The following is a 16151-nucleotide window of genomic DNA, read 5'->3' on the forward strand; positions in this document are numbered from 1 at the left end:
TCTGTGTTTAGGTAAGCAAGCTGTAATTTCAACTTTCTGGCACTTAAGAAGCTTACCATATTTGTCCAGATTAGGAATATCCCAGACACAGAAACAGTATGAAAAAAAGTCTGTATATTTGTTCTTTTTGTAACCATGTTATTAGTTATTTAGTAAACTGGTATCAGGTACAGAAATATGGAAGCAAAAAATGAGACAAGGTAGGGAAATGATATAAGGGATAAATGATAAGTCTATTAAAACAGATAACACAATCTGCAGAAACAACATTGGTAATGATCACAACCTCTTCTTGAAAAACACTAATAAAAATTTTTTAAAATTGAGTTTCCTTACATTATAACTTGTAATTACAGCATGTTTCTCCTCCAGATTTTAAACATGGTTTCCTGCAGTGTAACTTTGATATCCTTGTTCCTCAAGCTGTAGATCAGGGGATTGAGCATGGGTACCACATTAGTATAGAAAACTGAAGAAATTTTTCCCAGGTCTATAGATTCAGGAGAATATTTAAGATACATGAATGCTGCTGACCCAAAAAAAAGAGAAAGAGCAATGATGTGAGAGCTACAGGTACTGAAGGCTTTTGATCTTCCTTGAGCGGATTTGATATGAAGAATGCTAGTGAGAATGAAGACATAAGAAATCAGGATGGTAAAACTGGGCACGGTGATATTAATTCCCACAACTATCAGAACTACTACCTCATTGACATGGGTGCTGGTGCAAGAGAGTTGGAGAAGAGGAAGAATGTCACACAAGTAATGGTTGATGATATTGACATTGCAGAAGGTTAGTCTAAGCATGCACCCTGTGTGGGCAGAGGCTCCAGCAAATCCCATTATATATGCAGCAACACTTAGCAAGGAACAGACCTGATGGGACATGGTGACCCTATACAGCAATGGATTACAGATGGCCACATAGCGGTCATAGGCCATTGAGGTCAACATGTAGCATTCCGAGATGACAAAAAAGAGAAAGAAAAACAGCTGAGTCATGCACCCGACATAGGAGATGATATTCTCCCTTGATACAAAGTTCATCAGCATCTTGGGGGTGAAAACAGAAGAGTAACAGAGATCAATGAAGGATAGGTTGAAGAGGAAGTAGTACATGGGGGTGTGGAGGTGAGAGTTGAGACCAATGAGAATGATCAAACCAAGGTTGCCCACCATGGTGACAATGTAGATCATCAGAAACAGGAAAAAGAGGGGTAGCTGGAGCTCTGGGCGGTCTGTTAATCCAGCAAGAAGAAATTCAGTCACTAAGGAGTCATTTCTAACCAATATTCTCCTCTTTGGAAATCTGTGAGAAGAGAAGAAAATCCCATTAATAGAAACCCCAGCTGTCTCCTTACACAGTCTCATTTATAAGACTCAGAGCAGCAGAAATCAAGTCTTTGTTTCACAGAGTCAGAATGGACTGCCACACATGCCCCTCAACATTAAAATCGCTCTTTCTTTTGTTGCATGAGCTGCATGTGACAAACAACTGCTCCTATCATTACTAGAAGATACAGGGATGGAGTAGCTGAGGATTAAGGCTACCTGTTGGTGAGCTTCAGTAGTGAGAGGGTGTCCCCTGCTCTCCCTCCCACTCATCTGATCCTTCACTTCCTAGTTCCTACTCATGTTTCCATTACCCTACCAGATACCTCAGTTCCCCTGTGATGGCCATCATGAAAGAGAGGATTCTTCTTGGCAGAGACCATATCACAACTGTGCTTCCTAGAAGAGAGTCTCTATGAGTCTATAATGTTTTCAGGTAACTTACTGCAAGAATCCATGAAGTCAATAATTTATAACAAGTATTGAGGAGAACCTTGGTAGCCTAAGATTTATAATTCATCATATACTCAGTTGTTTCTACACATTCTCCTTCTCTGTTCCATCCTAGCCAGACAGAGGATGAATAAAGGAAGGTGGATTTCTTTTCCTTGGTTTTGTAGGAGGGCATGAAAGAGAAAGATAATTAATGTGGACATTGATTAAATTAGTTGTTAAGTTTGTGAAAATGTATCAAGCTGCATGCTTGTAACACAAATTTTTTTATATGCATATTTCAATTAAAAATTTTATCTTAGGAAAGAGATAAATCTCTTCCTTTGATGTTATTATATTCTAGATGTGTCACTTGGTACTGCTATAGCTATGTTGCTGCCAGGCCAAAGATGAAGTCAACACAGAGAAGGTATGCTCAAAATAATGTAGGTGGTATAGTCAGAGCTCCATACTTTTGAATTTCTTGTTTTTCAATATAAATGTTTTTCCTCATTTTTCAAGAACAGAGTGAATAAGAGATAAATAGAAATTTGATTAACTCACTCTCCTTCCATTGAAAGAACTGTGCTGACCCTTTATGTGTGTTTCACCTCCACTGGAAGAAGAACTGGCTTTTGGGATATCAAAGCTGAGCAAATGTAGTCACAGAATCTTCTTCCTTTATTGGTAAAAGAGTCACATCACAGATCTCACAGTCTGAACATTCCAGGAGTCATTCTTGGTTGTAGATCAAACTTGTTGTTATAAATTTACTAAGAAAGTATGACGGGCAACTACACACTTGACACCTGAGCCACTGTGTCATAGAGCTCAAGGCATTTGCTTAAGGCTTATATTTTTTTAAAATCTGATTAGAAATCCAGGTACATGTAGATCTCCCTTAGGACCTTCCCATTATGATAAGCTCTGTAGGGAAGAAACTAGTGTCTCTGTTTATACCCTAATTGTGACAGTAAATGTTAATTTCCATCAGGGATTATACATTCCCTAGGGCATATGAGAAAGGATCCTATGCTGTCTCCTGTAAAGGTTCAAATAATTAATGTCATTGAAAATTAAGGAGGGCATGTGATGTGATGAGCACAGGGTGTTACACGCAACTGATGGACTGCTGAACACTACATCTGAAACTAATGATGTACTATATGTTGGCTAATTGAATTTAAATTAAGAAAAAATTTTTTTCTAATTATAATTCTAGGTAACATATTAGCTTTAAGGATTTTTCATAAAGATTTATGAACATTTCAGTGAAGTTTATTTATTTTGCCTTTTTAAAATATTTGAGTCCTTTTAAATATTCAGTGTGTGAGCAAATTATATAGACATAAACAAAAGGAACTTTTTAACTGATTTCAGATCTTATTATTTAATAAAAATCATTTAATATAAAAATGAGCCATTATTTCATGGAAATTTAATTACCTTGGGTTGTTCTGACTCAGTATGTCTTTGCTTTTAACATATTATATCAAATCTATAAGAAAAATCACTGTTAAGGAGCTTCCATTTCAAGAAAATATGACTTTAGAATTCCCAGTTATGTATTAATTTATGATCATGCTTGTGAGAAGGCATCTAATTTTTCTTTATTTTTAAATTATTATAGATTCACAGAAAACTGCAAAAATAATGTACACAGTTCCTTGAAATCAACCCAGCTTCCTACCGTAGTAACATCTTTAACAACTGTAGCATAATAGCAAAACCCGGAAATTGACATTGGTATAATAATGTTAACAGGATACAGAACTACAAACGTTTTCAGATTTCAGCAGTTTTACATATACTGTGTGTTTGTGTCATGTGTGTAGATCCATGTGATCTGACCACAAAGTGTGTGGTATGTGATCAAGATCATGATCATATGATTATGACCACAATCATGAAAGAGAACTGTCCCACTACCATACAGGAACTCCCTTCTTCTACCCCTTTTTAGTCACACCCAATTCCTCCCACCTTCCTCTGTGTCTTCTGGCAACCACTAACCTCTTCTCCCTCTCTACAGTGGAGTCATTTGAAAGACAACAAATGAGACTGCACCATGTATAACCGCTGAAATTGGTTTTGTTCACTAAGCATGATGCCCTTAAGTCCATCCCAGTTGTTGCATGCATCATTGCTCCATTTCTTTTACTATTGAGTTGTGCTGCATTTTTTTACAACTCACATTTATTCAACCTTCTGTAGTAATTTAAAAATAATGAGGTTGTTGTTTAATACAAAACTAGATCTGTTTTATTTATGGAAAATGTTTCAGGGGCAGGGGCCGAAAGATCACAGTTGAGACTTGTTCTTCTTGGAATTTTCTCTTTTTTTATCAATTTTATTGTGTTATAATTCGAATACAATAAAATGCCTCCACTTTAAAAGTACAGTTTTTCAATGACTTTCAAAAAATAATACATTCATGTAACTGCCACCATAATCAAGATCTAGAGCATTTCCATCACCCTCAAAAGTTCTTTCATACTCTTTTGAAATCCATCTCCTGTCCTTTTTTAATCATGACAGAATGTTGAAATTTGTCAAATGCTTTTTCTGCATCTATTGAGATGATCATATGATTTTTATCTTTCATTCTATTAATCTGGGGTATCACATTTATTGACTGGTATATGTTGAACCATCCTTGCATTCCATGGATAAATCCCACTTGATAATAGTGTATGATCCTCTTAATGTGCTACTGAATATAGTTTACTAGAATTTTGTTTGGAGATTTTACATCAATATTCATTAGAGATAGCGGCCTGTAGTTTTCTTTTCTTATAATGTCCTTGCCTGGCATTGATGTGAGGGTAATTCTGGCCTTGTACAATGAGTTTGAGAGTGGTCCCTCCCTACAATTTTTGGAAGAGTTTAATGTTTGGCATAAATTCTTCTTTAAATGTTTGGTAAAACTCCCTAGTGAAACCACCAGGTCCTGAGCTCTTCCTTCTTAGGGGGTTTTTGATTATTGATTCAATGTCCTTAGTTATTGGTCTGTTCAGATTTTCTATTTCTTTTTTTTTTTTTTAGATTTTATTTATTTATTTGACAGAGAGAGACACAGCGAGAGAGGGAACACAAGCAGGGGGAGTGGGAGAGGGAGGAGCAGGCTTCCCGCTGAGCAGAGAGCCCGATGCGGGGCTCGATCCCAGGACCCTGGGATCATGACCTGAGCCGAAGGCAGACACTTAACGACTGAGCCACCCAGGTGACCCTAGATTTTCTATTTCTTCATGAATCAGTCTTGTAGGCTGTTTGTTTCTAAAAACATATCCATTTCTTCTAGGTTAGCCAATTTGCATATAATTGTTCATAGTCTCTTATGATCCTTTGTATTACTGCAGAATCAGTTGTAACGTCTCCTATGCATCATATCATCATCATGATGTCATGATCTTCTTTATCTCTTGTTACAGCTATTGAGTTAAAGTCTAGTTCATCTGATGAAGAATAGATAACCCTACTGTTTTTTGGTTTCAACTTGCATGGAATATCTTTTTCCATCCCCTCATTATTGTCTATGTGTCCTTAAAGCTGAAGTAAGACTCTTGTAGGCAAAATATAGTTAAGTCTTGTTTTTCATTTGTTTGTTTACCTATTCAGCTACTCTATGCCTTTTGACTGGAAAATTTAAACCATTTACATTTTAAGTAATTATTGATAGGCAGGGACTTATTAGTGCCGTCTTAATTATTTTCTGGCTGTTTGTAGTTCCCTTGTTCCTCTCTTCCTCTCTTGCTGTCTTCCTTTGTGACTTGACGACTTTCTGTAATCGTATGCTTCAATTCCCTTCTCTTTATCCTTTTGTATCCACTGTCAGCTTCTATTTTGTGGTTACTATCAGACTTACATAAAATATCTTATAGACATTACAGTCTATTTTAAGGTGACAACAACTTCAATCACATACAAAAATTCCTCTTCTTTTACTCCCTTCTCATATTTTGTTTTGGATGTCACAATTTATCTTTTTATATTGTATATCCTTTAACAAATTATTGTAGCTATAGTTATTTTTAATACTTGTGTCTTTTAACCTTTACTAGAGTTAAGTAGTTAACCACCATGTTATAGTACTAGAGTATTCTGAATTTGACTAAATATATTTATATTTGCCAGTGTGTTGTATATTTTCTAATGTTTTCATGTTATTAGTTAGTGTCTTTTTGTTTCAGCTCAGCGCACTTCTTTCAGCATCTCTTATAAAGCAGGCTAGTGGTAATGAATTACCTCAGTTTTTGTTTGTTGGAAAAGTCTTTATCTCACCTTTATTTCTGAAAGATAACATTACTAGGTAAAGCATTCTTGGTTGACAGTTTTTTCTTTCAGTATTTTGAGTGTATCATCCTGCATTTCAAGGTTTCTCCAGAGAAATCTGCTGATAGCCTTATGGGGGTTTCCCGGTATATGAGGGTTATTTTTCCTCTGGCTGCTTTGAAAATTCTTTCCATTATCTTTGATTTTAAACAGCTTAATTATAGTATGTCTTGAAGAAGATCACTTTGGGTGGAAATATTGGGGTGAACTATTAATTTTATGAAGTTAGGAGTCCAAATCTCTCCCCAGATTTAGGAACTTCTCAGCCATTATTCCTTTAACCAAGCTTTCTGCTCTTTCTGGAACTCCAATAATGTCTAGTAGTTTCTCTTAATGGTATCCCATAGGCCATGTGGGCTTTCTTTATCCCTTTTTATTATTTTCCTGTGTTCTCACTGCATAATTTTAAATGTCCTGTCAAAGATCATTCTTCTGCTTGATCCAGTCTGATACTGATATTCTTTCCTGCATTTGTCATTTCATTCATTGTATTCTTCAGCTCCAGAATTTCTGTTTGCTTCTTTTTTTTTTTTTTTTTTAAGATTTATTTATTTATTTATTTGAGAGAGAATGAGAGACAGAGAGCATGAGAGGGAGGAGGGTCAGAGGGAGAAGCAGACTCCCCACTGAGCAGGGAGCCCGATGCGGGACTCGATCCCGGGACTCCAGGATCATGACCTGAGCCGAAGGCAGTCGCCTAACCAACTGAGCCACCCAGGCACCCCGTGTTTGCTTCTTTTTGATGGTTTCTATCTCTACGTTAAACTTCTCATTTTGTTTGTGTATTGTCTTCATGGTTCACTGAATTGTCTTTATGTGTTTTCTTGTAGCTTACTGTGCTTCCTTAAAATAGCTATTCTGAATTCTTTAAGACAAATCACAGATCTCCATTTCTTTGGGATCTATTTCTAGGAAATTACTGTGTTCCTTTGGTGGTGTCAGGTTACATTGATTTTTCATATTCCTTGAAGACTGCTGTTATCTTCATATATGAAGAAGCAGTTACCTCCAGTATTTCTGACTTGCTTTAGCAGAGAATTACCTTCTGTCACCCCTGCTAGTGATTCTGAGGCTTTCTCAGACCTTTTCTATGGTTATTCCTGCTCTAAACTTCTTATTTCATCTTATGACAGAATTCTTAAACTTGTATGCCTTTCCTCCATCCTGCAAAGTCAGGTGAGCTGCTGAGAGCCTCCTTTTTCCTTTCCCTAGGGTGGGACTGAACGCTCAAGTGTGTGATTTTTCCCCAGCCTGCAGAGTCGGGCCACCTTTCTGCATGTGCTTACTAGCCATCTGCAAAGGCTTTCTGTCACTGGAAGCACATAATGGAAAACCATCTACAGGATGGGGTTATGTGTAGGTAAGGTGCACAGAGGCAGGGAGTGCTCATGACTACTTGAGGACAACCCCAGTGGCACAATAACAAGCTTCCCAATGGAGTCCATGGTATAATTAGTAGGATCCACATCCCTTTGATGCCCTCCAACAATCCTATCTGCTACCTTCCCAGACACACCCACCCTCAGTCACACAATATACCTCAGCAATCTGAATGGGATGAGAAGTGGATCTCTTTGGCAGTGTCTCCCATAGATGAGGAAACCAGACCTTCATTCACATGCTCTTACTTTTCCCAGTGGAAGGAATCACAAGTCACAGGTTATAAGAACACCTCCTTTGGCAATGAGCTATGCTGCCTTGGGAGAGGCAGGACATAGGTAAAGTGAAACTGTTCCTCTTACCCTCTTCAGTGCATCCAATCTTGGATTTTTTTGCTCCGACAGTGTGCTGGTACTTCTGGGCTAAGCTTCTGGACTTCCACAAAGGCTCTCTCATCTGTGGGTGATTGTCGAAATTGGTACTCTTTGTGGGGAAAACAGTAAAAAATTGTTATTACACCATGATGTAATACATTGTTCCTCTTATGATCTTATTACATTATTCATCTTGGAATTTTCTTTAAGCCAACCTAAGTCAAGACTCTCATTCTTCCTCCTCCAAGAATAAAGACTGGGACACCCAGAATTTGGTTGGTCTTATAATCAATAACAAGGAGAACACAAGGTATGTCCTACCATTACTCTTTCTGAAAGTGCACATCATTATTTGTGTGTGTGTGTGTGTGTTGTGTTTTGTTGTTAACACCAAAATGTAAAGAATCACATTTTAAGAGATGTCTTATTTAACAAGATGTGAGAGGATGCAGACAGAAGCTCCAAGGGCTCTGGCTGGACTCCCAAACCCTGGCCTCTGCATGGACAGAATGCTCCACTTCCTGCAAAGGTTCTCCCTTAATAACAGGCCTAGAACAGCCTGCTCAGAACAGCAACACACCAGGCTGCACAAAAACAAACATGACTTTTTCCACCCCAAAAAAAGTCCCTGCTGTCACCCCTACCTAAGAGTGGCTTTGGTAACAGACAATAAGCTGTCAGGGAGTGAAAGTGTCCCCCAAACACCACCATCCTCCCTTCTCCAGCTTCTCAGAACTGCTGCCTTTGCTGAATGGCCTTGTTTCTTAAATCCTTTTGCTCTTGTAATTTCTTACACTTTAAAAAAACAAAAACACAACTATTGGAAAAGAAATAGCAGAAACACTAATTTCACAGTGCTAGAAACTACAGTGGGGGACTTTCTAAGCATTTAATGCCAAAATGTCTCATTCGAAATCAAAGTTACTCTCTGGAGGTGAAGAAGATACAAGAAAAGTGAGAAAAGAAACTTGGGACAGATTTTGCAGGTTTGTGACAAAGAGGAAAAGACCAACAACATGGTGAAGTTGGGGTCTGTTGGGTACCTGCAGGGCAAGGACTACTCCCATCTCATAGTGTGCCAGGACCCGGTGGAGCAGTGGGCTGGGGCTCAGGCACCACCATCCTCTGTCCCTTGCCCTCACCTGTTCAAGAAGAAGCAGTCCTCATCCAACCCCTTTCCCAGCATAGCTGGCGATAGGCCTGTGAATGTGTGTCTGTCAGAGGATGCCGGGGATCCTTCATGAAGCTGGGGTATCATCATCTACCCGGATTGAGTTTTATTGTGCTGCAAAGCCTAATGCTCTCACTCCTCACCAGGTGCTAGCTGGAGCCTTGCTGGTAGAGTGAGCCAGATCTGCTTCAGTTGGCATTGACAGGGCAGCCTCTCAGGGATCCTCTGTATCCTGCCCCTTGCCTGCCCTGGCCCTACTGCACTTGCTGAGCAAGGCACCCTTTGGGTCTGGCTCCACCCCTCCCTCAGAAACTGCCTGCAACCAGCTCTTGCTTCCCCACAGCAAAAGGATAGGCCACCAAGGAAGGTGCTAGGAGAGCAAACCAAAAAAATGAGAATCAAGCAGGGCAAGTGAGACCTCACCAATTTGAGATGGAGATGGGAGAGAAAAGGCCCTGAGAAGGACCTGTGCAAGGTGGGAGGTCCTGAGAGAGAGGATGAGGTGCCAGAATAGTACAGAGGCAGCAGAGTAAAGATGCAAAGCAGAAGGCTGTGAACAGAGGGGAACCCTGAGAACACAGAAGCCCCAAAACACAAAGCCCTGAGAGAATGGGGGCCTGAAGCACAAAAAGATGCCCCCCCCCCCCGAAAGATGGAGGACTGAGGCATGAAGGGATGGCTCCCTGATTTGAATGAAGGGCTAAAAGGGTGGAGGCAGATGCATAAAGAGGTAGCTGAGGGCCCAGAGACAGGTGCTAAAAAAGGATGGAAGTGGGGGAAGGGGGTGTAAAGCATGGGGCATTGAGGAGCTGGGGCCTCAAGGATAGAAAGGCAGAGGGGCAAGAGACAGAGCATCCACAGTGAGTCCCAAGTGGAGCCGAGCTCTGCCTGTGCTCAGTTGGGTTCCAAATTACTGTGGCAGGAGGCCACGTGCTCTGGCTCATTGGTAGCAGGGATGCGGGCACCCCCGCCTGAACTGGTGGGCCAGAAGACTTACTTCTTGCCTTTGAACGTACCCAGGATCTTGGGCGTGAACGTTCCTGCCTTGCTTTCCCTGGTGTCTTCTGCCGGGGCCTCTCCCCTGCTCGGGGCCACCCAACTGCTCCTTTACCCAGAAGACCTCCAAGTGGCGGCAGACGCTTCCTGCGCATGCTCTCCACGCAGTGCTTCAGCCTGCCTCCCTCCTCCGCGCCGCAGGTGGGCAGTGTGAGCAGCTCAGCGGGCCCTGTGTCCCCAGGCTGACTGAGCGGAAGATGGCCGAACATTTGTCCTGTCGGATGTGTCAGGGGCCAGGCTGCACGCAGCTGGTGGGCGGCCTAGCTCAGGGCTGCCGTGGGCCGGGGCAGGGACTCCATGGTGCTTCTGGCCGTGGGCACTAGTACTTTCCAGAATGGCTTTCGAGTCATCTCCCAGGTTGCTGTGGTACAAGGCACTGGCCTTGACGGAGGCCGCACGTGCCCAACCGGACCCGCTCCTCTCGCAGCCTCCACGCTGTCACCTGGGCCCATGAAGGCCGCTGGGGCTCTTGGGCTGCCGGTTCTCCAGCGCCGTCAGGTCACGGCCCTCGTCCTCTGCGTGCCCTTCACCCTTGGGGCTCAGCATCTGCAGAAGCTCAGGAGCCCTCGCACAGGACCTGCATGGGGTCGCCAGCCGCCTCCTCCGACAGCCGGGTCTTCGGAGACTCCCCGGGGGAAGGTAAGGGTGAGGCTGCCCCTGCGCTGCGGCACAGGGGGCACCCAGAGCTCCGGCTCCCGCGCCCCGGGTAGGCTTTGGTGAGGCTCCCTTTGGCTCCAAGCGCAGGTGGAGCCGCCCAGCGCGCAGAGAGGAAGCGGGGTGGGGCGGGGCGCGGGCCCGGCGAGCAGCTTGCCCTGGGGGCAACATCATCTTTATTAATCATAAGCAGGTCAGCCAGGAAAAGGCTTTGAGTATGACAAAATTTCTGTTAAAACTTATTATTAATCAATCCCGGTATCCGGAATGCATGTAACAGAGTGTCAGAGTCGCAAATACACTCTTGTGAAAAACAAATTTAGCAATTAAAGTACAATGTTTTACACATTTCTTTTTACCTTAAACTTACGATATCTAGTCAAATAAGTAAATAAATGGTAGCTAATGGAGCCATGTTTCCCATTGTCACAGAAATAAGATACAAATAGGCAAAAGAGGAAGGCTATAATGAACCTTGTGTTGCTAGCTTAGACTTGGAGATAACAGTATTAATTCATGTTTCTATTACATAATAAGATAGATGAATATAGAAATAATTAGATATGGAGATACACACAAGAGTTTGAATACACAACATATTTCCCACCCCTTTCCACTGAGAGTGTTACCAAAATCCAAGTTCAGCTGCCTGTCACTCAAAAAGCCAATACACAAGAGTTTTGATTGGAAAGGAATATGAGCTTTATTCAGGAGGCCAGCCACTTGGGTAGAAGGGGGGTCTTGTCCGAAGGCCAACTCCGAGGTTCCTGCCTGGCCCGGTGGTTTTTAAAGGAGTTTAGGGCAGTTAATAAAGGGAGTACAGTGGTCCCTAACATTTTTTGGTTACGTGCTCTTGATTATGGCAGTTGTGCAAGGGGGTCTGGTTTCTGTTTCCTGACATGCAGAGGTAGAAAGGTTAATCAATCATGCCTGGTAAGGGTGCTTCCTAAAGCTTAAAGACTACTAGGTTGGCGGGAGGGGCTGAGGCAGCTTCAAGAGGACCTAGAAACAGTGATATCCTAGTATCACTGAACACATCCAGCACCCAGATCTTATTTCTGAATAGTGTTCTCTGGTAATAAGAACTAGGGTTCCTTGGAGAAATGATTCATTTTAGAGTTGGACCAAGGAACTTTCAGAATGATTCTGAAACATCTTATAGTGTCAGAGAGTAAAAAATTGATTTTTTAAAAGAAGATGGAGTCATGGTCAAAAATTCATAGGATTTAACCTGGGAGCTCTTAAGAACCAAAGCTGGAATTATTTGGAAAACAAAATAAATAATGATGCTATTGGATTATAACCCAAAGAATAAAGTAAATATACAAGAATCCATATGAATTTCAAATATATATATCTAGATAACTCCTCTCCAGGAAGTAGAACTTAATTCCTCTCTCCTGGACATAGTGACTTACTTCTAAAGAATTGAGTAGGAAAAGGGAAAAACAGTAAATTTACAATGGAGAAAACTGTTCCCTGTCTTGCTGTGTCTCTCTCTGTGAAATAAATAAATAAAATCTTAAAAAAAAAAAAAAAAGGTATGCGTTGAAGGTGACAGCTACAAGAAGGATCTTAGGTCCAAGTTTTTATGTTTAGGAAGCTGTCTATGATTTAGAAACCATGTCTTGGACTGCCAATGAGTGAAATAGAAACTTACTGTATTTTAATTATGTATATTTGATTTTGAACACTTAAAGTTTTTATAAGTATTGAAAGATGATTTAAACAACTGGGGGAGAATGTTGAGATTAATTGTAAGAACATAGAAAGTTGAACCAACAAAAAATCCAGACCATTGTTTACTGTAGAGAGAACAAGGATTAAAAAAAAAGAACAAGGATTGTAAAGGAAAAGTAATCAGTGTATTTTACTACTTAGATATGCAGAGCATAGGGGCACCTGGGTGGCTCATTTGTTAAGCATCTGCCTTCAGCTCAGGTCATGAACTCAGGTCCTGGGATAGGGATGGAGCCTGGCATGGGCTCCCTGCTCAGCGGGGAGTCTGCTTCTCCCTCTCCCTCAGCACTCCCCCACCCCCCACCCCCGCTCTTGTGGGCGCTCGAGCACTCTCTCAAGTAAATAAATAAAATATTTTTTTTAAAAAAGGTATGCAGAACATGTACATCTTTATAAATCATGTAAACACTGAATATTGATCTAACTTAAAAAACTCTATTGGGAGGATGAAAACACTGGGAAGTATATTTGTGATGGTGGAAGGTGAAAACTGGCTAAATTTCATTTCCCAAACTTAAAGTCAATTGACAAGGCCAATACTGACAAATTGAGAAGCAAATGCATGTTATTTAGAAATATGAAATTAAAGATGGGAGGGAGGGGCAGAAAGGGCAAGGGAGAAAGAAGGAAGAAATGTGTTCATAGCAGCATGGATAAAAATGAGTAAGATTGAATCCTTGCCCTCTGGGAGTGTACGGTCTAAGTGTAATGAAGATACACAGGTAAGTTTGTTGTGTCTAAGTGGGAACGTGCACAAGATGCCTCAGCAGCATACAGAGAAGGCACTTCAGGTGCCGAGAGTGGGGACAGGGGAAGAGATCAGAAGAGATGTTCCATCAGAAATGAGGACAGGACTGTGTCTTGGAGAATGAGTATGTGGTATCCAAGTGAGAAGAAGGGAGAAGGCATTCCAGGCAGATGAAACAACATGGAGCCAAGAAATCATCAGAATGTATGAGAGGAATTCAGACTCTTCAGTATTACTGGAGAGTACAATTCAAGGAGTGGAGACATGGGGGATAAAGCTGTGGATGCAGTTAGGAAGCAAACTCTAGAGAGCTTTCTTTGACAGTCTGGGGGGTTTGCACTTCTGTTGGGAGAGAAGAGGAAGGGATTTAAGCAAGGAAATGTTGCAATCTCTATAGGTAATTCTATACAAAATGTGTGAATAGATTTCCAGAGAAGATAGTGGTGAACAGCAGAATTCTAAAACATGACTCCACAATGACTTTTTCCCTTGTATAATCCTCTCTCCTTTGAGTGTGAGGGGAACCTATAAATTTAATGAGATATCACTCTAGTAACTGTGCTATGTTATATGGCATAGCTGACCTTAAATTAGGGAGATTATCAGGGCAGGCCTAACCCAATCACACAAACATTTTAAAGGCAGAGAGTTTTTCTCAAGCTAGTGGCAGAAAGGGAAGTCAGAGTCAAAGCACAAGAAGGATTCATGTGTTACTGCTGGATTGAAGACAAGGGGGCTATACAAAGAATACAGGCAGCGTCTAGAAGCTGAGAGTGACCCCTAGTGGTTAGCCAGCCAGGGAATGGAGACTTCAAGGAACCAAATTCTGCCAACAACCTGAATGAGCTTAGTCTCCAGAAAGGAATGCAGTCCTGCCCACACCCAGATTTCAGCCTGGGCAGAGAATCCAGCATGACATTCTGTACTAGACTTCTAACCTATAGAACTATGACTAATAAATGGGTGTTATTTCAAGCTACTAAGCTTACAGTAATTTATTACACAATAATAAAAAGCTAAAATAATGGGTGATGGTAGGATCCCAAGTTAAGAAACCTTTAAAATATTCCAAACTTGAGGCAAGAGAGCTTTATCAAAGGCAGTATAGTGAAGAGGAAGGGTAAAAAACCAGGGACTTTAAGGAGATAGAATTATGTAAACTTCGAAGATCAGATGCTAATGGTTAATGGGAAGGAGGAGCCCAGAATGACAACCCATTTCTAGATTAGCTCACTAGATTAATGATGGTGCCATTAACTTAGAAAAGGATAGCAAGAAGAGAAACAGTTCTGGGACCACAAGGAAATGCTGAATTTAATTTAGTGGGGATGTCTAGTAAACAGTTGGGTACAGAATTAGAAACTTGGGGAAGAGATCCATGTATAGATATAGATAAGGATAAAGAGGAAGGAAACCTAATACTTACTTAACGCTTACCATATACCAAGCACTGTGCTAAATGTGCTAGAGATTATGAGGCATTTGATCCTCAAAGCAATCTAAAAAAGTAGGAACTATTATTAAACTTATAATGTAGATGAGGTAAAATAAGCTCAGAGTGATTAAGTAATTTGTCCAAGATAACACACATTGTAAGTGGAGGAATTTGAATTCAAGTTTGATTAATTTGACTCCAGAACTCGTTCTTTTTTTTTTAAGATTTTATTTATTAATTTGAGAGAAAGAACGAGCTGGGGGAAGAGCAGAGAGAGTGGGAGAGGGAGAGAGAGAATCTCTCAAGCAGACTGCACTGAGCACAGAGCCCGATGTGGGGCTCAATCTCACAACCCTGAGATCAAGACGAGCCGAAACCAAGAGTCAGGTGCTCAACCAACTGAGTCACCCAGGTACCCCCCAGAGTTCATTCTTTTAATATTTCTCTATTTTTCTATAGATATGAAATACACCAAAAGATGGATAGTATAAAGTTATGACATAATTCTATACCAATCACAGAACAATGAAAAAAAAGTATTGGGAATGGTAATGGCTCTGCCCCTGAATACTCCTCTTTTATAATTGAGCATGAGCTCTAGGATAACTAGGAACACAAATGAAGCTACTCCCTCTCTGCACAGAAGACCCAAAGTTTTTAATGTGAACTGATGCTTGGAGAACATTGAGTACCAAGGGAACCAATGTTAACTTACTGGCAAAGGATGTAAACATAAGCTCAGTAATTTCTTCCCTTGGGAGCCTGATCAAACTGTGATGCTAAATGAGCCTTGTTTCAAGATTCTGAACAAGTTGCTGAGATCCACAGAGAATAAGATAAATTCACAATATTAGCCGGCTGATGATTTGGAGACATAAAGTTGATGCATTTGCCTTGCCCTGAAGACATTTTATGCAAATCCACAAACAGAAGGGATATTGGCTTCTCCATATTCAGAGTGGTTGTCTCCTTCAGGACAGTGAAAGGAAAAGAACACTTAGGAGTCTGGCCCTAGTGAGGTCTCCAGGCAAAAGAAAGTTGGGCAACTGAGTCCTTGTGTTCTGATGTTTTCATTCCCGCGGCTACAGCAGCGGAGAGTTGTAGGGAGGCCATTTGTCCTTCCTAAAAAATTCATTGTGATTTTGAGGTAAGATTGGATAAAGGGAATGGGCAGGAGAAGTTCACGACAACAGGGGAATTCAAATTTCTCCAGTTACTACATGTGTGATCTTGGAAAAGTTACTTAATCTCTCCGAGCCTTTTTACCTCTTAGCACTTTCACTAAGCTGGGTACTGAGTTTCTGAAAGGTAAAAGGGAGAGAGAGTGGGTTGAGCAGTGGGTATCACAGTGACTTTACTGTCTTGGAGGTTCGGGGATTTTCATAGGAAGTGGTCCCAAGTACAACTATTGGCTCCTCTGTTCTCTATCTGTATGACCTTGACCAGCCTATTCATCTCTTCAAGATAATTGCTTCATCTCTCACATGTAATCGTCACT

The 16151-nt window shown here is 41.1% G+C and overlaps 1 protein-coding gene across 1 annotated transcript; it reads right to left on the minus strand.

The window, feature by feature from the left end:
- LOC116645786 (olfactory receptor 8B3) lies at positions 1 to 10904 on the minus strand. The gene is made up of 2 exons (XM_032426199.1): positions 10519 to 10904; positions 1 to 1308 (listed from the first exon to the last, which is right to left on the minus strand). Exons 1-2 carry the CDS (start codon positions 10902 to 10904, stop codon positions 351 to 353), a joined length of 1344 nt encoding a protein of 447 aa, XP_032282090.1. The 3' UTR covers positions 1 to 350.
- Positions 10905 to 16151: the final 5247 nt, after the last annotated feature.

This window comes from Phoca vitulina, unplaced genomic scaffold, assembly GCF_004348235.1.
Source record: "Phoca vitulina isolate PV1807 unplaced genomic scaffold, GSC_HSeal_1.0 scaffold34, whole genome shotgun sequence".
NCBI lineage: Eukaryota > Metazoa > Chordata > Mammalia > Carnivora > Phocidae > Phoca > Phoca vitulina.

What these genes read in the sequence shown, in the direction of transcription:
- LOC116645786 (XM_032426199.1), bottom strand. Translation starts at nt 10,904, where the DNA reads ATGATGTTGCCCCCAGGGCAAGCTGCTCGCCGGGCCCGCGCCCCGCCC. An exon ending in AGCGGCCTTCATGGGCCCAG is followed by an intron (nt 1,309 to 10,518) that starts GTGACAGCGTGG and finishes CTCTTCTCACAG; the next exon opens with ATTTCCAAAGAGGAGAATAT.